Source organism: Jaculus jaculus, chromosome 13, assembly GCF_020740685.1.
Source record: "Jaculus jaculus isolate mJacJac1 chromosome 13, mJacJac1.mat.Y.cur, whole genome shotgun sequence".
NCBI classification, from domain to species: Eukaryota; Metazoa; Chordata; class Mammalia; order Rodentia; family Dipodidae; genus Jaculus; species Jaculus jaculus.
Window position 1 is genome coordinate 8,137,975 of NC_059114.1, and position 25,714 is coordinate 8,163,688.

Sequence of the window (25,714 nt, forward strand, 5' to 3'; positions counted from 1 at the left end):
ATGCTGTACATGAAGTTCACCCCAACAGCTGGGCATCTTTCTTAACTCGGAGCAGCTCTGCTGCTTCCCACCAAAGAGCACAGAACACGTGAGTTGAGAGGTGCAGTCAGCCCGAGCCCCAAAGAAAACACAACGAAACAATGAGGACCCAATGGCAAAATCCGCAGAGTACTTCAAAAAACACTACCAGTGTTCAGTAATTTCTCCTTTAAGAATTCTCGTAACTTTCTGACAGTAACAACATATACTACTCTAGTTTCCTATTTTAATAAAGACATAAAATTATTTAAGAAACCAAATTGGTGCATCCATGGCCCCAGTTGATACAGATAACCCCACTGAGGACCTCCACGCGCATTGGGATGGAGGTGTGAGAGAGGGAACAGGAGTTATCACCCAATGGGAATATGACCGATTTGAAGTATGTTCAACATGTTAAAGTTCTCAATAAAAATTAGAAAAGTAGCAGCCAGGCGTGGTGGTGCACGGCTTTAATCCCAGCTCTCAGGAGGCAGAGGTAGGAGGATTGCCATGAGTTTGAGGCCACCCTAAGAATACAGAGTGAATTCCAGATTAGCCTGGCTAGAGAGAGACCCTACCTTGGAAAAAAAAAAAAAAAAAAACTTAGAAAAGAAGCCAAAAGTAAAAAGCAGCACCAGAAAAGGGTGGGGGAAAACTAGAGAGATGGCTTAGTAGATAAGGCACTTGCCTGTGAAGCCTAAGGACCCAGGTTTGATTCCCCAGTACCCACATAAGTCAGATGCACAAGGTGGCACATGCATTTGGAGATTGTTTGCAGCAGCTAAAGACCCTGTTGCACCCATTCTCTAATACAAATTTAAAAATGGGGCTGGAGAGATGGCTCAGTGGTTAAGAGCACTTGCTTGCAAAGCCTGATGGCCTGGGTTCAAATCCCCAGGTAAAGACAGATGCACAAAGTGGCACATGCATCTGGAGTTTGTTAGCAGTGGCAAAATGTACTGGCGTGTACATTCCTTCTCTCTTTTCTTCTCGCTTGCAAATAAATATATAAAATTTAAACAGAAGAAACTTAAAAAAAAAACTTAAAATAATAATCATTATTAGGTCAGGTGTGGTGGTGCACGTCTTTAATCCCAGCACTCAGGAGGCAGAGGTAGGAGGATCGCCGTTGAGTTCGAGGCCACACTGAGACTACACAGTGAATTCCAGGTCAGCCTGGGCTACAGCATACCTACCTGGGGGAGATGGGAGACAGAACAGGCACTCTAGAACCTCTCTACCCACTGCAAACGTGAACTTCAGACAGCTGTGCTATCTTGTGCTTATGTGGACACTGGGGAATCAAGAATTGAGCCTGGTTCCTTTGGCTTAGCAGGCAAGCACCTTAACTGTTAAGCCATCTCTTCAGCCCGTAACTTTTTTTAAAACTAGAAACACACATCATGTGTTAGTACCATCAAGTTCCCTCCTCCCATTTCACCGAAGGCCCTCCTCAGTGGGATTTCTAGTATTCCTAGTTTGTGGGTTAGTTGTTAGGAGATGTGGTAACAGCAGTCGGTCATTGTATGTGTGTGCTGGGGGGCGGGGTAGTGCCTCTGGACATTTCCTTCCACTCTATGGCTATTACAATCTTTCTGCCTCCATCTTCTACGAAAGTCCTCAAGCTATGGTGAGTGTGTTTTAAGTCTAATTTTAGTGTTGCACTGTCAGCAGCTTCTGAACTTCTGCTTTGGTGCATTGAGTGTCCTCTGTGTCGGTCTCCATCGCTCTGGCACAGGTTGTCAGGCTCGCAGTGGGAGCAGCGCTCCTGCTCATCTCGCCAGTTCTCCTGTGGCTTCACTGGGCCTGGCTGCTGTGAGGCGGTTTACCTCCTCCGTTCTCACTGCTTCAGCACAGGGGAACCAGGAGTCAGGGAACATCTAACCTTTTGTTTTTATTTTATTTTTGTTTTTAAAGGTAGTATTTTGTTTTCCTTTACTTTTCCCAGACTGGGACTGCTGAAAATTAGAGAATTCTTTGAAATCCAGCAAGGAAGTGCTCTGTAGCAGTCCAAACACAGGGCAGTGGAGAGACAAAAGCTCAGGCACACGAGTGGCATTTTGTGATCAAATTTATTTTCATTTAAATTTCATTTACTTTGTTTTACTGTAATTTACACAAGAGACTGCCAAGTAAACTAGGTATTTTACATTCGCCACACATTCCCTCAATCTCCACAGTTGTTAGAAAAAACATTAAAGTCCGTGCACAGGCTCTCATTTCTGTGTGCCCAAGCCTCCAAGGAGACGCCAGATGCCAGAGTTAGGTTCACCAAGGAGAAAGCTAGGTTCTCTCTTTCCCAAAGTTAGCAATAACCTTCCACCAAGTACTCTGGACCGCGATCATGCTCTGACCACGCCTATCTTCCAACAGCTTCCCGAGAGTAAACATGAGCTGTTATCCTGAGGACACAGGGGACACACAGAGTGTGGGGTGATGGGGTTCGGCAATGCAGTAGGAATCTTAGACATCCCTGTCCAACTCACTGACAGCTCCAGTGGGGACCCAGAATGGCAAGCCGGTGGTATCACTAATACTAACGGACCCGACTGCTGTCTCAGGAGGGAGGAGTCAGAGACAGTGTGAGCTGAAGGCTTCAGCAGTGTCACTCCAGTCAAGCTTCCAGGATCAACAGGAGGAGAACTGAATTCAGACAGGGAAAACAGACTTAAAAAATTTTACCTAGCTAATGTTGCTTTTAAAAAAGAAAGGGGGAAAAAAAGGGTTAAAAGGGTGGCCATAACTTGTGACCAACATTTTGGGATGCTCATCCAGACCAGGCTCCCTTCTAGAGTGCGCACATGGGGTTTCTGGACAGGGTAGAGGCCAGCCCTGTGCCACACTTAACCTGCTCCAACCTCAGAATCCGCGTCTCCCCAGTGACATGGCTGCCACAGGAAAGGAGCCAAATGTCAGCACTCTCCCATGCCACCCCATGAACTGAGAGGAATGCAGACGAGAAGTCACTTCAGAAACGCAGGCCAGCAGTGCTGAGCCATAGTCTTCACACAGCCGACCACTGCTAAGATGGGTTTCTTCACTGACTTGTCTGCTTAACAAGAGTCTGGAAACTGTCGCCTATTAGATATAAATCACGAACCGTCATCACTGGTTTCTTGCTGGTTTGATGTAGAAAAATACTTGAAATTTAAAATACAAAAATCCAATAAAAACTGGAATTTTTTTTAAAAAGGACCCACCCCCAGGGCAAACTAGTAAAAAGCAGCTTATAATTTTACTCCTTACTTAATCAGTATTTTCAAATTTGGCTGGAAGACAGTGACCATCCAGGAAAAAAATAGCTACAGATACATTCAGAGTTTACATTCCACACTCACTGGAATACCAAAACCTTTGAAATCTTTCTGTGGGAGTTTGTTGCTTATGGGACTAAAACAAAACTGTTTGGAAACTGACTTGTAAAAAAAAGGAAAAATAACAAAAGGCGTTTCATTCATATATACATACATGTATGTATGTATGTAAAATGTAAAATATATATATATGTGCATATATATATATATATATATATATGTACATATATATTGGTCCACAACTTGACATTTATGAAACATACCAGCTAGTATCACACTGCAGTCAATTTGTCCATTAATGGTATACTCTGATCATTATTAAAATCTGTTCCAGGTATATATATGGAAAATATTTTCTTTCGCATTCTTGCTGAAGATAGGTACAGTACTTCGGAGAAATTGTTCTAATCCCGTCAGTATGTTTGTATATACATATATACAACACACGTGTGTGTATCTGGAACCTGTAGCTCTACACGCCTTCTACATACAGCTACAGAAACACACACACACACACACATGCGCGCGCGGCTGGGAACCTGTGCCTGTGTCTGCGTCATCATAAGCACACGCTGGAAACGTCAACACTGCGAGATACTCGTCACTTCACTCGTCACTGGCTGCACTTGTTCCCCTCACTTGACCTTGGTTACGTAGCTGCAAGAAAGTGAAAGACAGCGCAAATGTGTTAGGCACACAGGCAGCCCCTAGCCACACACACTGTTCAAGAATAAAATGCTCAATTATGGCAAAAACTTGTGACTGCAACACATCCCACCTGCCATACCTGAAATGCCCTCCTAGTGTGGCATGCGGGCCGCGTCACAGTGAAACGTACATCACAGTTAGTACTTAACAAAAGTAACAAGACCAAAAAAGGTTTCAAATGCACACTGAACTTAAAGCAAGCACTTTGACTGGTAGAGCGGCTCCTGTTCTGACAGCTCATTTACCCCCATGCTCAGCTCCTACAGAGGGAGCAGCTAGGAGCCACAGTGGAGGGGTGGGGTCTTGGTCTCTTCCTCGGTGGACATGCAGTACAGCATTTACATGACAGCATGCGCTGTCCCCGTCTGTGCTCATTGGTCCAGCATGTGGGCAAATCTCCTACTATGTAGGCCGAGAGAGAAGTTAACACCACAGAAATGTTCTGGGCAATAAATTAAAACCAAAGCACATTTGCACAGAGTAAAATGAACTGCAAAGGCAACCACAGAGTAAATGCACAATACTTTGTGGTGCAGGCCCTACGTGAGCTACTGAGGTCAGATGTATAGTGTGGGATGCAGGATCTTTGATTTAAAAACTATTTTAAGCCTTTCCACCACGTGTGGTTCAACTGAGAAACACGCCAATCAACTAGTTAGGAAAAAAAAAAACAAAAACAAACAAAAAAAAACAACTATCAGTCAGCTTCCAAGACAATGCTGAGTAATAAGCAAGTGCACTGGGCACTGATTTCATACCCACTACACAACGAGCTGGCTTGGGCTCCTCACTTCCTCCTGCTCCTCAGGTCACTGGTGACACTACATGATCACTACTGACTTCTAAAATGTGTTTGAAATTCTAAAAATAAAATCCCATTTAACAGTGATGACAGCCCTTGTGCTCAACAGTTCACTCCCCCTTTCCCAAGGGCACAGGTTTTCCAACATTCTTTTCCCCACATCTTCACTTACACAGTTTGATAATGTCTCTGACCCTACAGGGGCTCATCTAGGCATCAGCAGCCGACGTGCCTCGGACGGAACCCTTCTTACGCATCTAAATGTAAAATAAAATCGTGAGCTGCTAAAAATCACTCTAGGTAGGGTTAGTAAGCAAGAGGAGAAAAAAAAGACTTAAAGCAATCATAAAACGACTGCCTGCTACTCCTAAGTCCTTTGGGGGGGTGGGTTCTAAGGCCTCCCCATGAGTCCTGGCTTAAATAATCTTGTGGGTGCTTCCCTTAACATGGAAAGTACGCATGTTTGTTCCTAAACAAATGCCTACAGGCTGCCATGAACCAACTGAGGACACCAATATAATGATATAAATGTAACTTGAGAAAAGCTGGGGGGGGGGGTTGGGTCCACACTTTCATTGTCTGTCTCTAGACCAGACAGGAAGTCATGAAGATCTGGCCACTTTTGGTGTGCTGAGAGCAACTCTCAGTGCTAAAAAGCTGACTGAAAAGAGAAAGCAAAGGAAGAATCAAGAACAAGCAAGGAAGTACAATGTTTGGCAAAAAATAAAAATAAAAGGAAAGAACAGGCATTTCTAACAGCTGACAGGTAAGTTGATGGACAGAAAACAAATTCAGTAAACACAATTCTAAAATTCTCCCTCCTCCCACTCCCTCCCTCAAATGTCTGCTGAGAACACAGGAATGTCTGCCCAAAGCAGCCCTATGTGGCCCCGCTAATCCCAGCAGCTCCGCAGACACATCCAGGATGCCCGTTACGCCTCCCTTGCAGGGTGAGGAGTTTTCTCTCGCCAGCCCGTTTGAAAGAAAGCCCATTCTTAAACTATGTGTCATCTCAGAATTCTACAGTCATCAGATCCTCTGATCAGGAGAGAGGAGGTTCCTGTACAACTGCAGGCCTCTTCAGAGGGCACTTCCTGCCTGGACAGCATCTGTGTTCTGAGAATGTTCACAACAGAATAAAGCTGCCATCATCTTCTAGTCTTGAAATTTTTTCAAAGTGTTCATGATGAAAATGCCACATACCCTTACCCTGAGCCTGGGACAAAGTTCTCCGAAGTTTATTGGGGGGGGGGGAGATCTAGTCAGTTTAAGAGGGTGATGACAGGCTAGAGAGATGATTTAGCAGTTAAAACACTAGCCTGAGAAACTTAAGAACACAGGTTTGATTCCCAGTAGCTACTTAAGCCAGATGCGCAAAGTGGCGCATGAGTCTGGAATTCACCTGCGATGGCTAGAGGCCCTGGTGCACCCATTCTCGCTCGCTCGCTCTCAAATAAATAAAGTAAAAATTTTTTTAAACAAGGATGATGACATTAATAAACTGGGCTACTTCTGCAACATTTTCCGCTCCCAAATGGCTGACTGGTAGGGAACAGCAAGAGGGCCTCGCAGGCCACTGCCACAGGTGCGAGCCAGGCCAACACCTCACCCCCCCAACATTAAGGTGTGTTCAGGAATCAGCACACTGAGTACTCATGAGGGTATCAAGGTATGGAAGAAGGGCTAGAGAATGCCTTAGCAGTTAAGGAACTTGCCTTTGAAGCCTAAGGATCTAGGTTTGATTCTGCAGGTCCCACATAAACCAGATGCACAAGCTGGCACATGCATCTGGAATTCGTTTGCAGTGGCTAGAGGTCCTGGTACGCCTCTCTCTCTCATAAATAAAAAAAATTTAGAAAGAATATGGAAGAAGAGTGGGGAGGGGGGCCACCTGTGCAGTGACCACTCTTCTCATGTGACAGTTCTGCAGTTTCCTCTTGGTGTTGATAAAAATGGTAGGACCATACCCTGAGCCTAGTGTGATCCTGTCAGTCACCTGCAATGTCAGGGGATTCCAACTGCTCAAAGGAGCTGAAGGCAGAGCAGGTAGTGTCTCTGGAGTTTGGAGCACTGGGAGGGACTGAGACTAAGCAGGACAGAGAAGGACACCTGACTGTGGAAAAGGATGAGGCATGGACCTACCCTGCTTGCATAAATTCCTGCGGCCAGTCTAAAATTAAGGGGGTGAGAGAGCGTCGTCTTCTACTCCTGTATCCTACCATCCCACTCCAAAGACCCAGAATTCACAGCTCTACCCTCACTATGAGAAAGTAGGGCCTAAAAATCTAAACTCCAATTGATATGTTGTTTCCAAGTTCAGACAATTAATCTAAAACATTGTGGAGCAAAATCCACTCAAACTGGAGTCTGCCTGTGGTTTACTTTATATGTAAGATAAGGTTAAAACAGCTTTCTGCCTTCTAAAGAAAATACGTCTACTTCTCTCAGGTTTGTATAAAGCTAATTAGAAGCAGACCTACTGTAATCACCAAAGTAAGCAGTTTTAAATGCAGATTCTTTACTGTGCTATGTTATGTACCAGAGACATTGATTTCCTTCTGTGCCAAGGAGCTGGGTTTGCTGCCTGCCACTCTCCTGTGATTAAATGGGCTCCTGCCTCACACAAGACTGTCGTGGACTACACACACCTGGGGGCTCACAGAGCTGGGTCACTGGCAGGAGTTTATGGTGACTGGGTAGAAACCACTTAATGGCCATGGACATTCTTTGGGTTCATTTCCTCCACAGAGCCTCACTGCCAACAGCAGACCAGCATGGCCCAGGACGAACCAAGACCTGACTTGGGGAGGAGGAAGCAGGCCTTGAGAGAGAAGGCTCAAGGGAGGGGCTATGGCGGGCTTAGGCATGAAACCACATGCTGACCTCCTGCCCCAGATCACCTGGATCTGCTGAATGCTTGTAAGAACTAAGGGCTCAGTGAGGGCAGAGCACAGAGGAGCCACTGCTGGGATGAGTGAGCCCATCATCAGCCTAGCTTGTGGACTGTGCTGGACCCATGGCCTGCAGGGATGCATGGAGTCACAGGAGCCTAGGGCTGAGCAAGTTCATTCACAGAGACTGAATCAGGGTCATCCGAGATCATGAATGGGAGAACACAAGCCACCTGAACATTTGTCGGGGAACAAACGCTAGGTCAACAAAGCTCTAGTGAACCTCCAGGACAGATGCTCCACAAGGAGGAAGTGAGCCCGTGACAAGAGATGCTCCCAGACAGCTGCTCCAGCCACGTGGATGCAGAGAGGTAAATGAAGAAACGGCTCTGGAGGGAGGGAATTACCATGGGATATATTTTATAATCATGGAAAATGTTAATAAAAATTAAAAAAAAAAAAGAAATGGCTCTGAACAAAGGGGGAACGAGAGAATTCACGCAGACAGCGAGTCTTACTGTTTCTAGTTCTTTCTGAGTCTCATCCTCCATTCTCCTAATGTCTTCCATTGTCAGATCGATCCATTTGTCAATCCAACAAAAGAGCTGGCGATGAAAGTTTGTGAATATCCGTTTTTCTTGCTTTTAAAACAAAAAAAAAGTAGAGTAAGATGACAAAATCCCAACACCAGTGACACATTATTTTACATGTCCTAATTAACTCATGAAATTTACAAGCACTTGGCTTGAAAAGACAACTCTTAACAGATTATAGCAATCTTAGAAATTAGGATCTTGGAATTAGAAATCTTATTCTATTCTATTAACATTTTGAACAAAAAAGTACAAAGAAAAACTTCCCTGTGAAATAAGAAACAATCTCTACTGGGAAGGTAATAGAAGCCACAAGCACGTGCATTATGCGCACAGTGGGATCCCATGCTCCTGCTGGACCTGGCTATTCTCCAGAGTTTCTAAATGTCAGGGAGCAAAGGACACCACATCTGCTGTGCTAAGAAAGCACAGGTGAGTCTTCTCGGCTTGGCATATCTAAGGATGCTGAGAGGTGGAGTAAAACGTGTGCTGGTAGAAGGACTGGAGTTCTTACAGTTCAGGAAATTACCATGAGGGCTCCATTAATTTTCCATGCTTCAGCTCCTGTGTATGTACGTATCCATTCACATATACACACACCATACACAGAAATAGTGGTCTTAGAGTCTGAATTATTGATGGTGTCTTAATTCTCCCAAGGATAGGAAAGGACAAGAATGGTGAGTACATCTGGACGATTTCCAACTTTTCTTTCAGCTTTTTCCCATGAACAGAAGGAACCTTATCAATTCTATGTACGAAGTAGACTGTTAATCTAGATCCAAGAGGAGGAGAGCCAGCATTTACAGAGGGACAACTGCAGGCCAGCTTCCCAGCACTTTAGGATTTTTCCTTTACTAGTTTACAAGTAGCAAAGGCAAGCTGGAGAGATGGCTCAGCAGCTAAGTTGCTTGCTACAAAGCCTCATATCCACCTAAAGCTGAGGCACAAGGTGGCACATGCTTCTGGAGTTTGTCTGGAGTGGCTAGAAGCCCTAGAATGCGTATTCTATCTGCCTCTCTGTCAAATATATATTTATTTATTTATTTATTTATTTTTGTTGTTGTTTGTTTTTTGAGGTAGGGTCTCACTCTAGCCCAGGCTGACCTGGAATTCACTATGGAGTCTCAGGGTGGCCTCAAACTCATGGCAATCCTCCTACCTCTGCCTCCCGAGTGCTGGGATTAAAGGTATGCACCACCACGCCTGGCTTTAATATATATATTTTTAAAAAGTGGAAAATTTATGGTGCAATGCAAACACAACTAGCTGTGGGAATCAAAAGGCATACTAGGGACATTTTTATAATAATGACAAAAATCCATCCTCCGAAGAGTGACACTGAGGGAACGCCACACCTCCTACGTGCTGTGTCAGGCGTGTGCTGGGCCCGTGCACTGTGGAAGCAGGTACCTAAGCCACCACACCGCGCCCTTCAACGTGGACTGCCTACTTAGCGAGCTCTTTCACAAAGATGACATTTCTACAAAAGAATTAGGCTCTCTAGATCCTCAAATCATGTCACCTTAATTCAGAATGCATCTATTCTTGGCAAAGATCTCTACAGAAGACACTGCGCATGAGACAAGCGTGTCGCAGAGCGAGGGGAGCAGAGGGCACAGGGCAGAGAAGGCCTTCCGCAGGCACAGGTCTTGACACCGCGCCCCCAGTCGAATCCAAGACAGCAGATTCCACTAGGAACACAGACTTTCTTCACAGAAAGGGCTCTTTACTCACATGCTGGATAAACCATTAGCAAAATGCTTTGAATAAAAATAACACTCACTAGGCATTTTCCCACAAAAATGTCACGTGGCATCTAGCTTTAGTGTTCCTAGGGATAAGAAGAACAGAAATAGCTGGGCGTGGTGGCATACACCTTTAATCCTAGCACTCGGGAGGCAGAGGTAGGAGGATCGCTGTGAGATCGAGGCCACCCTGAGACTCCATAGTGAATTCCAGGTCAGCCTGGGCTAGAGCGAGACCCTACCTTAAAAAACAAACAAAAAAAAAACATGGCTCAGGGAAATCTTGCGGAAGAGGGGGCGGAAAGAATGTCAGAGTTACAAGTTGGGTCATGATTTGCAGAGACATTTATCATACTAATAACTGGGGGCTAACTCCACAATGCACGACCCATTTTCATTAACAAGGAGGGTCTAATGGGAGGGGGTAGATCACAGATGAGCCTAAATAATGGTACCAAACTGCCTGTATTCACTGGAAAGAAAACTAATAAATTAAATTAAAAAAAAAAAAGAAAAAAAGAAAGAAAAGAAACAGCGCTAGGGTGTGGTGGTGCACTTTTAATCCCAGCCCTTGTAAGGCGGAGGTAGGAGGATGACCAGACCAGCCTGAGCTAGAGTGAGACCCTACCTGGAAAACAACGAGTTACAGAGAAACAGTGATTTTCATGTCACAAAGGAGGGGCGGTAAGAGAACTTTTCCCACTCTTCTCATCTCAAATCTACAGCTACGGTTACGTCACTGTACTTTGAGCAGATTTTACCTTCTGAATGAAGTTTTCTACTTTGCTTTGCAGCCCCCACCACTTGAACTTGATGGTCACCAGTTTATAGGCGCACATCTGAGGACAGTCGGGGTTGTTGGCCAGCTCCTTCTATAAAAAAAGGTCAAAAAGAGAAGTTGTGACAAGTGTCTATGTTCTGCTTGAAACTGACTGTTCGGCAACAGCATCACAGACACACATGAAGAAAATGACAGCCTCATGCCTGAATTCAGAGGCTTGGAAAACGGCAGTCACTTTAACAAAAGCAGCAGCGTTCTCCTGATGCAAACGCTTCTTCCACAGACCAAGCTGCTTCTGGCCATGAAGTTTAATGCGCTGCTCGGCCTCAACACACACTACTCGCTTCGTATTCTCTCCACACAGCAATGGTAAGCCTTTACTAATCCAAGCATTCTCCTAATGCCATTGCCACAAGAGCCCTGTTGAGAGGGGAGGCGTAAGGAAAGATGACTGCGTCTCATCATCTCTTGTACTCAAACATTCGCAGGAGGATTGGCACAGGGGAGACAATAGAAGGGGACACAAACCATGGCACAGCGAATGATCTGTACTGAGCAAGCATCGGAAAGAGCAAATCCTACCCACTCAGACTTCATGTTATGACGTAGCATGGCAGCAGAGCTCTCATAAACAAGGGAATACTACAGAAAGAAGGAAGGGAGGTAAAGAAATGACTGGATGAAAGAAAATGGAAGAGCGGCTGGAGCGATGGCTCGGTGTTTTAAGGGCTTGCTTGCAGTCTGATAACCTGGGTTCATTTCCCAGTACCCATGCGTTTGGAGATCATGTGTGGTAGCAGGAGGCCTTTGACACCCATTCTTTTTCTCTCTCTCTGAAATGTAAGGGTGAGCAGCCTACTGTGGCACACGCTGAAATCCCCCTCTGCTCATCCTTTTTTCCGAGGTAGGGTCTTTCTCTAACCCAGGCTGACCTGGAATTCACTATGTAGTCTCAGGGTGGCCTCAAACTCATGGTGATCCTACCTCTGCCTCCAAAGTTCTGGGATTAAAGGTGTGCGCCACCTCTCCTGGCTCTCTGCTCCACTTGACTGCAGGCCTCGCTCTTACCTGGGTTTCTGGTGTGGAAGACATAAGCCAGTCTCCACAGCACATAGGTGGACTTCAAGGGCCCATTTCTCCTAATGATAAGGTTGGTCTAAGCCAATGCTGAGGTCTTCTGAAGCCAGTGAGTGTAGCTGAAATACTCCCCCATACAACACTCTCTGGGTATGGGCCTGCCAAACTACCATTAGACTAAGGGGACTAAGCTGCAGTTTCCTTTATGCACAGTTACTTCCTGAGTGATTCTGACAAGACCCTAAACCTCCCCAAAGAGGAAAGGGCAGACTGGACTACCACATTCCTTCACTGTCCACTGTGGTGAGACAAACAGCAGAAGGAGCACGCTTTACTCCAGGGCTGCAGATGGGAAGCACACATGGCTTTACATTCAGTGGCTTGGTGTTGACCCTCCTGCAGTAACTCCAGATAAGCCTGTGGTAGCAAGCATCACCTGCCCACACACCACTGCATTTCCCCTAAGCTGTTCCCCACCACACTGCCAATAACCCCATCACCATCTAACTTGAAGATTCTAACTAAGGTCCTGGTAACACAGGCTAGTGATCACTTCAGTCTAAACCAGACCTGCACCCCTGCTGCTCTGGTGGCACACTAACCTGTCAATCCACACACCCAGGGAGACCCCTGGCTCTAATGAGAGGGTCAAGCTAAACACAACCCAAACACGCCCCCATCAGACCTGGGCTCCGAGCAGAGCAGGCCTGTGCCTTCAGCCTGCAACCAGGGCTATTCCGCCCACATGCTTTCCTGCTGACTCCAGTGAGCTGCTCAATCAAGTTAAGGAAGGAATTTGAAAAGTTACACTGGTCTACAAAATTCTCTTTGAAAATAAAATGACAGGACAAAAAAGAACTAGTTCTCAAAGCTATCTTCCCAGACCTAAGATGCATAGTCTTCCTCAATCTGCTTGTTTTCCATGATTTACAAGTAAACACTTAAAACAAAACAACAAAAACCCTCTTGAGAAGACCATGACCCAATTCAATGTGTAGCAAACAAAAGGCTGCTGCCCTGCTTTTCTGACCAGCCTCGCCCATCTCAGCACCAGTGCCCCCAGTGCAGGCACAGGCAGTGGAACAAACGTGACTTCACCTGCTCCAGGAGAAAGCTTGTGTGTGTGCAAGCTACATGCTTTAAAAATTGATGTATGAGCCACGTCATACTTTGAGCTATGGCCTTGAAACTAGTGATGAAATTAAGAATGCGGCTGTCAACTTCTCTATAGGAGGCGGTCAAACAGCAAACGGTGACACTGCCTAGGTGGGTCAGGCAGGCCTGAAAGACCTCTTTGGGTGCCGTCCTTCTGGGGTGAAATCTGACAACATGTGATGAAAAGTCCCCTAGTTGTTCCCATCCTAACGAAACAGAAACATGGTCATTTCCTTGGAAAGCAAACTCCAAACATATCAATCCTTCAAAGCCACAGACAACTGGTCAAGCACTTCACAGCCTTCTCCACAATGGGCTTCTGTGCGCAGCTATGAAGAATGCGCCCCCGCCCCCAGGTAGGGTCTCTCTCTAGGCCAGGGTGATCTGGAACTCTGTAGTCCCGGGCTGGCCTTGAACTCAGTGATCCTACTATCTCTGCTGGGGTTAAAGGTGTGCACCAACATGCCCAGCTCAATGTTTTCTTTTCAAAAGTCACATAATTTTGTTTGTTTTATAATCAGGGAACCACACTGCTTAAAAAAGCCCTGGCCCTCAGCTATGTGTGCATTACAGAAGCTTCTTTTGCCTTGTACCCTGGTTACTGCTTCAAGTTCTTCTTTGACTACAGCAAATGTTTTTCTGTGTCTTTTCTTTTTCATGTTAAATCAATCAAAGCTAAGGCTGGAGAGATGGCTTAGTGGTTAAGGTACTTGCCTATGAAGCCTAAGGACCTAGGTTCAACTTCCCAGAACTCACATAAGCCAGATGCACATGGTGGCACATGCATCTTGAGTTCATTTGCATTGGCTAGAGGCCTGGTGCACACATTCTAATAAACAAAATAAAAATAAATCAAAGCTAAACAAAACAAAGGTAAAAGCTGAGTGGAGATGTGTAATAGATTGCTTTAGTCTAGCCATATGTACTATTTTCCTAAAAGCATCCACCAGAAAAGCAATCTCTAGGCTCTCATGTCCTGTTAAGAAACGTGTGATCCTCAAATGTGACAACTGTCATCAGGACAAATACCTGGGGTCCTAGCAAACCCAGAGGTCCAGCCTGTGGGTGCAGTCCTCAGGGCCCATCGCTAGAGTGCAGGCAAAGTTTCCTCGTCGGCGTTAACAATACAAATGTGTCTATTCTTTCCTCCCCATTGCTTTAAAAACAGGCCCCTTCGAAGCACCTCTGCCCCCAAACACCCCCCACCTCATACAGCCCAAATCAGAACTAAGATCTTCTGCACACAGCTTCAATCCAGCCCAAACAGAACATTTCCTCATTGGCGGCAAGCCACAGACTCTCCAGCACTCCACTAAACCAAACCATTCTGTAGGATTAAATCTATGGATTAAAGCCTGAAAGTTTAAAGGGGCAATTTTTAAAAGAAGGGGAGTACTGGTTGGTTGCAAGAGCAACCTGCAGTTCCACAAAATGAAAGTCCTGGGCTAACAAATTATGACTTTTTTCCTTCACAATTTAAACCTCATCCGAAATGTAGCAAGCACTCACTAGTTGGTGGTGAAATGTTTCCAAAATTGCATTTAAATAGTTTGTATATTCACTGAATTCCTTACATTTCATGTTACTAACTATAAATGAAGGTTCCAAACACAAACCATGGTTTCAATTTAACAAGGCATATTAGGTTACTCTGAGGCATGTGGCCGAGGCCTACAGGGCAGGAATGCACACTGGAGCCACACATCACGACTGAACAAACAGCGCATGTGACTGCAGCGGTGAGTAATCAGCCCTTGCCATCCTCTGAGAACCATTCTCCTGAATCTGTGACAAACAAACATATACAAACGTGAAAGAATTAAAAAGCGGAATCCAAAGGCATTTTCTAGAACTGCAGCCCTCCCTCAGGCTCGTGAAGCACGGCAGCCGTGTGCACTGATTCACACGGAGCTGCGCTGCGCTGAGCGTGCGGTCAGTACACACTCTGCCTAACTACAGCGGACACTGTGCGAAGACAGAGCAGTTTTCTCTAAGGTTCACGCTTCCTTCGTATTTAATTTTTCCATTTCAGTCAGTCCGAATGCTCACTTTTAACAGCTGAATTTGAGGCATAAGTTTCCACCTCGGATTTCATGAAGGAAGTTAAAAATAAATGAGCTGCTGGGGCTGCTGCCAGTACGCGCCACCACTCTAGTCCACACAAGCTCTCTCGTCCACGAGAGTCACACACAGGAGTGCCGAGCAGAACCCCCTCGGTTTACAGCTGTCCCCTCAACTTCCTGTACATAGCTATGTACTGTCAACCATTTGGACAGAGCTGCCTTGGACATTATTTCTGTAAGTACATGGTATATTCATTTGGTGTATGTCAGTTAACTTGAATCCATTAATACTGCGCATCGACCACAAGCACACCTCTGTGACAGGAACATGTCACGTTGAGGGTGGCAGGGCGAGGAGGGAGGAGAGCGTATGCCCCCTCCAGCAGCGTGGGCTGGGAGTCAGCCTGTTTCGGTGAGGTTTCCTACGGTTTCCTCTCCTTTGAGCCTCTCTCGCGAGCATGTCTGCTGCTTAACTTCATGAAAACAGGCACAGTGAAGTTCAAATAGGATAGCTTCCTGCTCGTGAAGGTGTCACGGTCGCCCCAAACTACATGTGCGTGCAGTGCACACCTCTCTAGTCAGGGCTGCGGAGGGTGCTTGGTGTTCGTGTGAATCTGCTGCCTGCACTCCACTGACTTAGTGCAACTAAGCCCATTCATCATGGAGCAGCCTCCCCCCGCCCCCAGGCCCCAGTGTTACGTCTCAGGCCAAGGAACACAGTGGCCTTGTCCAAGCCCGAGCCTTCAGCAGAGGCACTCCACGGCCAAATCGAGGTGAGAACTAGCCATGTTATCTGCGCAGTACAAGTCAGTATAATACACACATACACTTACTAAGTGCTAGACGTGTACCAGCCTTGTCCCCCACCCTACCAGCCGTGTTTGTAGGCTGACATTATTGTAATAATCCGAATTGTGGCCTAACCAGAAACCAATTACCCAGGCCTATGTCGTGTGCTGTGGGGTTTCAAACAGGAGGTGAAAGGGAGGGAGCTTATTTCCAAATACCTCCACAGGCCTCCTGGGTCTTGAAGACCTGTCAAGACTAGCGAAGAGCCCTGCAAGCCTTCCCACCGGGCGGGGGCAGAAGGGCCTGTTTGTAAGCTACGGCCTGTCCTTCTCACTTGCACCTCCCTCAAAGACTGCCTCAGCTGGACAGGCTGAAGACATTGCTCGGTGGTTAAAGGTGTGTGCTTGCTTGCAGTGTCTGACAGCCCAGGGTTCAACCCCCAGTACCCACATAAAGCCAGATACACAGAGTGGTGCACAGTCTGGAGTTCGTTTGTAGAGGTAAGAGGCCCTGGTGTGCCAGTTTTCTGTCCTATTCCTCTCAACGTTCCCGTCATTCACCATCCACTCACTCCTATTGCTCCTACCCCTTGTCACCAAGATCTGCTTCACCTCACCTGAGCCTATGACAGGCAAGGCTATGGCCATGCTTTCACACATGTGGGGTAGAAAACAGGAAGGAACCCAGGAGGCATGGCAAGATGCAAGCCAGCGCCTCTAAAATCTACAAAAACAGTATGCTCACAATGACCGCTATTCTAGACTGAGTCCAAGTGTGACTCAACAGGTACACAGTGCAAAGTTTTGAAAGCCAAGCTAAAATTGACAGAGCTTTGCTCAGACTGGAGCTCATACCTGAGACAGTGTCTGTCTTTATAAATGGAAAAAGCATACATATAAAGATCAAAACCACCATAATTTCTGGATCAAATTCTCTACCTGATCTGACCCTCTTCCACTCCATTGTTCAGGGCACCACTGAGACTTTTGAGACATGCGCAACTGTGTAAAAGGGGTGGTGCTTTGGCAGAACCTCCTGCAAAGACCTTTAAAGACCTAATTATTAACTATTACCCATTTGTAAGCACAGAAGCTTAACTCTTCAAGAGGCACCTGACTTAAGTAAAGGCACAATGAGAATTTGCACTGGGTAAGAATAACAGCATCATCTTCAAAGGTTGTATTTCAATCTGTTAAGACGACAAGTCCTCACTCAGGTCAAAAGAGAGGAACTGAAAAGGTATGAAGAGCCCACGTGTGAAATGTTTTTGGTAAACCATTAAAAATTAGGTAGTTATGCCAATGCCATAATACATGCATAAGGCCTCCGTCCCTAACACAAAACCAACCAAAACACATGTGCACATAGGTGCATATGTCTACCTGGTGCCAGAGGAGACATTCACATCCACCAGAAACGAGCTATTCTGGGCTCAGCAGTTAAAGGCATTTGCTTGCAAAGCCTGCTGGTCTCGGTTTTATTCCCCAGAACTCACATTGAGCCAGATGCACAAAGTGGCGCATGCATGTGGACTCTGGCACCCTCCTTCTGCTTGCAAATAAATAAATAAAAATATTAAAAAGAAATAAGCTATTCTGCATTGAAGCAAAATCTTAAGTTATAAACTTTCTCTACTACTTTACACAATGTCACTTCATGGAAGTGTTGAACCCTAAGTATCAAAGCATAATATCTGTGCTCAGATCTTTTAATTTCCTTCATCAGAGGGGGAAATACCCCAGGTTTTTCTCTGTTATTTTTGTTTTTGAGGTGGAGTCTCACTCTATCCTAGGCTGACCTGGAACTTACTGTGTGGTTCCATCGGACGGCCTTGAACTTAAGAGGGACCCTGCAACCTCTGGGATCAAATGCACGTGCACAGCTAGCAGGAGCACGTTCCCAGTACCCCGGAGTGTGCGTCCACATGGGCGGTCACAGCAGGGCTCCTCCTCCTGCTGGTCACCACTACTCCTTCCCTGCTCCTTTCTCCCATCTCCAAGTACAGAAAGTCCCAGCTACCCCCTTCCCCGGCCTACCCAAAGTGCCATGATGAGGACAATAAGTATAGGGCCAGTCACGTCACTTCATGGAAGACTCTGCTCTGAGCAGGTCAACAGGTGCTTATTCCTTTGTGTGTTCAGCAACCGTCAGCCTTATTCCTATTTTCCTGTGCAGCAGCACATGGGACTTAATCAGTTGTTCTCGATTACACTAGCATTTCTACACTCAGGGTAATTCAGGTAGGCAGTTCCTCACTGTGTAAGAGTACCATCATCTGGATAAAGTGGGGAGGATGGCATCACTATGGGAGAGACGTCTACCAGAGCAGTAAGAAGTCACTGCTTAATGTGCGTGCACGTGTGCATGTAGCTGCTATCCTGCAACCTACAAAAAACCGTTAACTTCCCATTAATTGTAAAAACTTAAAGCTATTTCATGCCTGACATGGTGGCTCATGTCTATAATTGCAGCACTTGTGAAATAGGCAGGAAGATCAGAGCTGAAGACCAGCCTGGGCTACATACATAATGAGCCCTAGGTAGCCTGAGATAAGAGTATTGTTTCAAAATCCAAACAAACAAAAACCGAATCCCCCCTAAACTTAAGATACTCCAAAACTTATTACCAATCACTAATAAAAAATAAAGCAGTGTGAGTTAACACGTTTCCAACAGATGCCACGTAAGCTGACTGTGCACCATGAAGGAGTCACGGGCCTACTTGTAGCTCTAAAGCAGGAAGTGGGTGTTAGGTGGCCTCTGACTCAGAGGGGCTCTAACATCTGCAGCTACACACCATGAAAAGGTGGTGACATTCTGCAACTCTCTTTAAATGTGGATGATGGTGCTGGCTCACAAAGTCTGCCTGCTAGGGGCTGGTGTCCCAGCACCCATGTAAAGCCAGATGCACGAAGTGGTGCACGCACACGGAGCTCATTTGCAGCGGCAAGCAGTGCCAGCATGTCCATACTCTCTCTCTGCTCATAAATAAATAAAATGTAAACGACATACAAATCATATGTCCCTCACTTTGTAAGTGACATGTATCTCTTTCTGAATATTAAACCTCTAGTTAAGGTCACTAAAGTTGGGAGAATTCAGCTTCTACACTGGGAACAAATAAAATATAACATGAACTGGGCATGGTGGTGTACAGCATTAATCCTAGCTCTTGGGAGGCCAACTTCCATCGATGCAGTGAAAAGTGGCTCTTTACGTAAACACAGGCACCTGCCACCACCTTGCTCTCCAGTATCTAGCTTTCTAGAAATGGAGGCATCACACAGTCAGGACACAAGTTTGAGTGAAGGCATCTGGCTCTGATCTGACTAAACTTGCACTAAAGCTTTCATTTATCATGGATGCCTCTACTGCCTCAAGTCCCGAAGACTGAATCACCGGTCTCCTTTAAAAGTTATGAGCACAAAGTTGGGCGTGGTGGTGCACGCCTTTCATCCCAGCACTTGGGAGGCAGAGGTAGTGAGTTCAAGGATACCCTGAGACTTCATAGTGAATTCCAGGTCAGCCTGGGCTACAGTTGAGACCCTACCTCAAAAAAAAAAAAAAAAAAGTTATGAGCACAGCGCTGTGCAGCGCACGAGTCTGGGTCTGTTCTGTTTGTTAATACAGCGCAGACTTGCAAGCTGGCTGCAACTGGACCTAAGTCCTCATCACAAATAAAACCTGCAGAGCCACTTTTATTTTTCACTTAAACATTATCAGCAAGTACCTTCCAGTTGGGTCCCAGTGGGCCTCTTCTGGTCTTGGCTGACTGGAATAACGCTGGGTCTTCATCAGCTTTGTAGTCCTGTAAAGCAAAACACAGTCAGAGGCAGAGAACAAAACCAGACCTTGCCAGCAAAGACACTGACTCAGCTCCCCAGGCTTGCACATCCACGTAGGAAAATGCTTCTATGCGACATGACGTCTGCTCTGGCTCCCTCTGCTTCAAGCTGTTATCACAGTCCCTGATAGCAACTGGGATTTCTGGCTGCTGGACAGCAACCTCTGAGAACAACTTTGCCAACATCTCTCAACAGCTGCAGCATTTTGATAGTCAAATGATCACATTCAAGAAATGAAACATGCCAGGAATGGTGGCACACACCTTTAATCCCAGCATTTGGGAGGCAGAGGTAGGAGGATCTTGGTGAGCTCAAGGCCAGCCTGGAGCTATAAAGAGAGTTGTAGGCTAGCCAGCACTGGAGCGGGACCCTACCTCGAATAAAGCCAAAAGAAATCAAACATGCCCACCTCACTTTCAGCAATTCTGCAGATGGTGAGGACGGACTGTGAATGCCCACTGGAGATCACCCACAGTGGCTGAGGACACAGGTAAGCAGGAATGCTCCTGTAGCTCTCCCATTTCTGCCGTTTCTAAACTGGTCTAAGAGAACCTTAGGTAAACATGGTTCCTCATGGAAGAGGTGCTGCCTCAACTACAGCAACCCATGGACTGCCCTAAATCTTGGTTATTTCCAAAGGTTTAGTGCCTATACATTCTATTTCCCTTAATACTTCCTACCGGACAGACTGGAGGAGACGAGGAGTAAATCATTTTTTTATTCACTTTGTGATAAATCATTTTTAACAGATCACCATTCTAAAAGTTCTCAGCACCTCCTCCTACCCCCCGCATGGACAGAAGTAAAGTATTACTTTTGGAGTGCAAATATCTGTACTGACAGTGGACAGAGGTACAGAGAGGTCAGTTTAACCCACTGCAGAGAGAGTGCCTTTCTTAAGCAGATTTTCTGGACCAGGATCCTTCACAACATTTGTGAAAGAACCACAGACTGTGGGAAAAATGCCCAGCCAAGGCAGATAGGAAACTCGGATTCTAAACCATGGTGAGAGAGGTAAGAGCAGTCAAGCACGGAGAATACACGGAACATGCTCTAAGTACACCACCAACCTATACAAGTCAGACAGCATGGTGACAAGCGGCCACTCAAACTCCAGTCAGTGCTGCATGCGGCATGCCGGTCATTCCTAAGGAAAGCATTGAATCATGGGAAGACAGCGTGGTGACAAGCGGCCACTCAGACTCCAGGCAGTGCTGCATGCGGCATGCCGGTCATTCCTAAGGAAAGCATTGAATCATGGGAAGACAGCGTGGTGACAAGCGGCCACTCAGACTCCAGTCAGTGCTGCATGCGGCATGCCGGTCATTCCTAAGGAAAGCATTGAATCATGGGAAGACAGCGTGGTGACAAGCGGCCACTCAGACTCCAGTCAGTGCTGCATGCAGCATGCCGGTCATTCCTAAGGAAAGCATTGAATCATGGGAAGACAGTGCGGTGACAAGCGGCCACTCAGACTCCAGGCAGTGCTGCATGCGGCATGCCGGTCATTCCTAAGGAAAGTATTGACTCATGGGAAGGAAAAGCAAAATGCTTAAAAAGGATGATTAGATAAAGCTGTGACCTTGAACTTGAAACCTGTCTAAAAGGTTGTCTAAGAAGCGCATAAAGGGCTAAAATTACTAAACAAGTCAGTGAACTTTGCTGGCTACACCAGACTATAATGCTTTGAAATATACAGTGGTAAGGTTTATCAGCAGCGCCCAAGAGTGGCACACTGGGCTAGACTGCCCCAACAGAGTCGTCACATTTCAATTACTGGCAGCTAACATGACTCAGCTAACATGTCTCCCACTCAGAGCAGCACTCTACAAGGGCCGGCACTTCCGGGCTGGAGAGAAGGCTCCGTGGTTCAAGGTGCTTGTGTGCAAAGCCTGACAGCTGGGTTTGATCCAAGGGCCACTAAAGCCAGGTGCACAGAGCAGCGCATGCTCCTGAGTTCATCTGCAGAGGCAGAAGGCTCTGGCAGGCTCATACTTTGTCTCTACCAAATAAACAATCACTTTCAGCACAGTTTCCCTCCATCAAAATCTAAGGAAAAACACTGGACATGGTGGTACACACTTTGCATTTTCATCCCAGCACTCAGGAGGCTAAATCGCTGTGAGTTAAAGACCAGCTTGGGATACAAAGTGATTTCCAGGTCAACCTACACTTGAGAGAGATGCAACTTAAAAAAAAAAAATTGTTATAAGTAAATACATATATGTGTGTGCGTGCGTGCGTGTATGTGTGTATGTGTGTGTGTGTATATGTATCTCACACCCACACAGCTAATCAAGACTGCACTAGTGCCAACGGAGATCGGGGAGGATGTAGTCTGAGTGAAAACCAAGTAAAATCAGTCATGGATGACTTTTTGAATGAGTCTAAAATCATATTTAAGGGCTAGACAGGTGATTCTGTGGTTAAAGGTGCTTGCCTGCCAACCCTGATGGCCCAGATTCAACTCCCCAGTTCCCGTGTAAAGAGCCCGATGCACAAAGTGGTGTGAGCATCTGTAGTTTGTTTGCAGTGGCAAGAGGCCCTGGTCCACCCACTCATTCTCTCTCCCCTAGCCTTTGCTCAAAAACAAATACAAAGTTAAAATCATATTTAAAACAACGATCTTGAGGTGTATTGTATCTAAATTTTTAAAAATATATTTATTTATTTGAGAAAGAGGGAGAGAAAGAGAGGGAGGGAAAGAGGATGGGTGTGCACGGCCTCTAGCCACTGCAAACGAATTCCAGAGGCATACACCCCTTTGTGCACCTGGCTTATATGGGTCCTGGAGAATGGAACCGGAATCCTTTGGCTCTGCAGGCAAGCCCTTAACCACTAAGCTATCTCTCCAGCTCCGTGTCTAAAATATTTTAATGATAAAATGTTGTCAGGTATTAGAAGCTGAACAGTCAATGGCACAGCGGTTAAGTGCATTTCCTCACAAACTTAAGGGCTGGAGACTACTGCAATTTTTATCTCTAGATCCCATGTAAACAGCTGGCATGGCTGTGCACTGTCTGTAACCACAGTCCTATAAAGAGAAGACCCAAGAATTGCTGAGGCTCACGAATGCCAAGTTCCACAATCAGAGGCTGTGTCGCAAAGGAAAAACAGGCAGGTGAGTGACAGAGGAGACACCAATGTTTGGCAAGCCCACTGAATGTTGCAGGCAAGCACACAAGGTTCATCAGCACATGCGTGTACACACACCACACGCGCAAGGCACGTGCAAAATTAAACAAAACTAAAACATGTCCTAGCAGGAAGACAGGCCCTGATTCTGGATTTATTAAATGGGAAGGGGAAAAGAAAAAAGCGTCATTTCAGAACTGATGACAGACCGCAGAACTAAACCTGCCTACTCCCAGAGAGAAAACAGAGCCACAGATTAACATGTACAAAATCATCACCCTGGCCGAAAGTGCTCACTCAATGAATCGACAGCCAGCTTAACAAGTAAGAATCTGCTGTGGGCATGGTGGCAGAGCATGCCTTTAGTCCCCATGCTCAGGAAGCAGAGTCAGGAGAATCACTGTGAGTTAAGAGGCCAGCCTGGACTAGAGTGAAACCCTACCTGAAAAAACCAAACAAATAAACAAAAAAAGTGAGCATCTGGTCTGAATTATGGCCAAAATTGAGCCCCCTCAGGACAGAGTAAGTTACTTAGGGGCAAGAGCTCACCCCAGGAGACCTGTGGTTTCCAAGAAGGTGGCCGTGCAAGGAAAGAGCAGATGGGCTTCTTCAGTATCTCTCCTCCTTTCTGCCCCAGCTTCACACCAGGCCAACCACCTCAGCCGTTTCCAATACCTACTTAACAGCAGATTCACGAACACCATGTCCAAACCTTTCCATGGTGGACCTGATAATGCATTCTAGCCCTCAGTTTCAGCGCTGGGGACCAAGGAGCAAGTTTTCTCAACACTGGATTACAGGCATCATGGAGGCCAACCCAAACCCCTCATTTTACAGAGGAGGAAACCACAGCCCTGTGAGGAGGTGGCATTGCTCCTCTACCCTCAGACCTCAAGACTCTTGGCCGCTGTCCTAACTCACTTGGATACACCACACAGGATGACAGCAAAAGATATCAGTAACATGAGAACGTCAAACAAGTAAAAACTGCAGGAAGCCACAGCACTGGCGATATCAAAGGGGATCTTCTGATGAAGCAGACACATGCACATACATGTGTGCAGGAAACTTCCCTTTCGGCTTCCTCCTCTGGAATGCCAAGCAGCAAATATCAGAGATATCATTCGGAAAATGTGATACGATCCAGTTATTCACAATAGCACTTTAACCCTGACAGGTAAGAATAAAGCATCTTGTCAAAACCCAGGAATTTTTGTGCATTTTATGTTGCTGTGAATAGGTAAACGTTTAATCAGTGACTTAAGTAGCACAATATGAAAAAGGCTCAAAAAAGATACAGTTTTGTTATTTCTGTGATACACATTTATTTTGAAGTATTTTTTTCTTGCTGCAATCCAATGCTGGGCGTCTACTTGGTCTTTCTGTACTGAAACTGGCCGGTTTATATCCATATCACAATGAACAAATATATTCCTTCATGTATGACAGTTTCAGCATCCAGAATGCAACCTCAGCTACCAATTATAGCTGCAAATGAGCAATAGTGTGGAATGAGACAGCCTGCTGGCTTTGTTAGTATTCTGTCTCCTCTGGGACCCCAAGGGGATAGGGGAGACTCTGATGAAGAGAAGCCCTTGGCTCATGGTTTATTGTGCTTGCCACCAGCTGCAGACTTCTCATCTCATTAGTTCTTTTAGAATACTGTGGGTGAAGACAGCTGTAGTCTACTTGAGTCTTCAGCTCCTGGGTATTCTGAAGGCTGAATTTGCTATGCACTTTCTGTAATCCTTGGGAAGAAAGAACGAGGAGAAAAAAAAAAAAGCAAATTCACTAGGCCAAGGAGATGCATTTTTAAAATGGGTTTAAAAATCATGTTTAAAAGGAGAAAAATCTTATTGCTAAGGTGCACTGTGATTAAAATTTTTTTATGATCCAATTTTAATTATCTGTGCAATGCCCAGAGGCCTGGCCAGGATACAGGCATAGAAAAAGTATCATTATCTAGTTAGCTGTACCATCCCTAGACCAACAACAGTTCCTGAACAACATAAAAATACAAAGGTATCAGAGCAACGTAGATCTGGATTAGTGCCAATACAACTGTTTAATTGAAAACTCTTACTAAAGTAGAAATGGAGGCAGGCTGAAGTCAAGGCAGCCGTAGAGAACACAGTGAAATAGAGTATGTACAGCCAGGCTTGGCGGGGCGCGCCTGGAATCCCTGCACTCGTGCTCTGCACACAGAATTCAAGGCTAGCCTGGGACTAGAGTGAGCTCCAGGTCAGCCTGGGCTACAGCGAAACCTTGCCTGTATTGACTGTACTAAGTCTCCATGTTAAAGCCACACAATATATTCATTAAATTCTTGCAAATAAACATGCTCTGTCCCTGGAATACAAAAGTTGGGCTACCTCTGAGGTGCATATCTGTTACTCACTGCAGCTCTCAACTCGCTCGCAGAGGGAACCATATCCATTCTAAAAACTAAGAATATTAGTTTTATGAATCTTTTAGCATAGTGGCTGTCCCCCCAAATCCCAGTACAAAATCTATGCTGAGACAACCTTCAAATGTCCTTGAGCCCAGATTTAACTCCTGATTATGAAAGGGGAAGGAGCAGGCACAGAGGGGCACACAAGGAACTCCTTGACAGCTTGTGGAAAAAAATCAAGATGAACTCCAGATCCCAGAAATCACTCAAAGAACCATACCTTGGTGACCACAGGTGAGGCTAAGCATAAGCCAAAGGGAGCCCAGTAGCTGCTTGACGCCTGCTTGTACAGCCGCACAGAGCAGTGAGGTCCTGCTCGACACCCCTGGTGAGAGGGCTAC

The 25,714-nt window shown here is 45.9% G+C and overlaps 1 protein-coding gene across 3 annotated transcripts in view; it reads right to left on the reverse strand.

Annotated features, from left to right (window-relative positions):
* Nucleotides 1-2,074: 2,074 nt before the first annotated feature.
* The window catches only part of Pitpnb (phosphatidylinositol transfer protein beta), a 68,667-nt gene continuing 45,027 nt past the window's right edge, over nt 2,075-25,714 (reverse strand). For 2 of the 3 annotated variants that reach the window (XM_004670948.3, XM_045132746.1), the window contains 4 exons: nt 19,672-19,749; nt 10,839-10,949; nt 8,255-8,377; nt 2,075-3,992 (listed from right to left, as the gene is read on the reverse strand). In XM_004670948.3, coding sequence (XP_004671005.1) covers nt 3,942-3,992; nt 8,255-8,377; nt 10,839-10,949; nt 19,672-19,749 — 363 coding nt within the window. In that variant the 3' untranslated portion in view covers nt 2,075-3,941. Of the gene's footprint in view, nt 3,993-5,017; nt 5,103-8,254; nt 8,378-10,838; nt 10,950-19,671; nt 19,750-25,714 lie in introns of all 3 variants that reach the window. The other variant, XM_012951804.2, reaches the window with a different exon arrangement.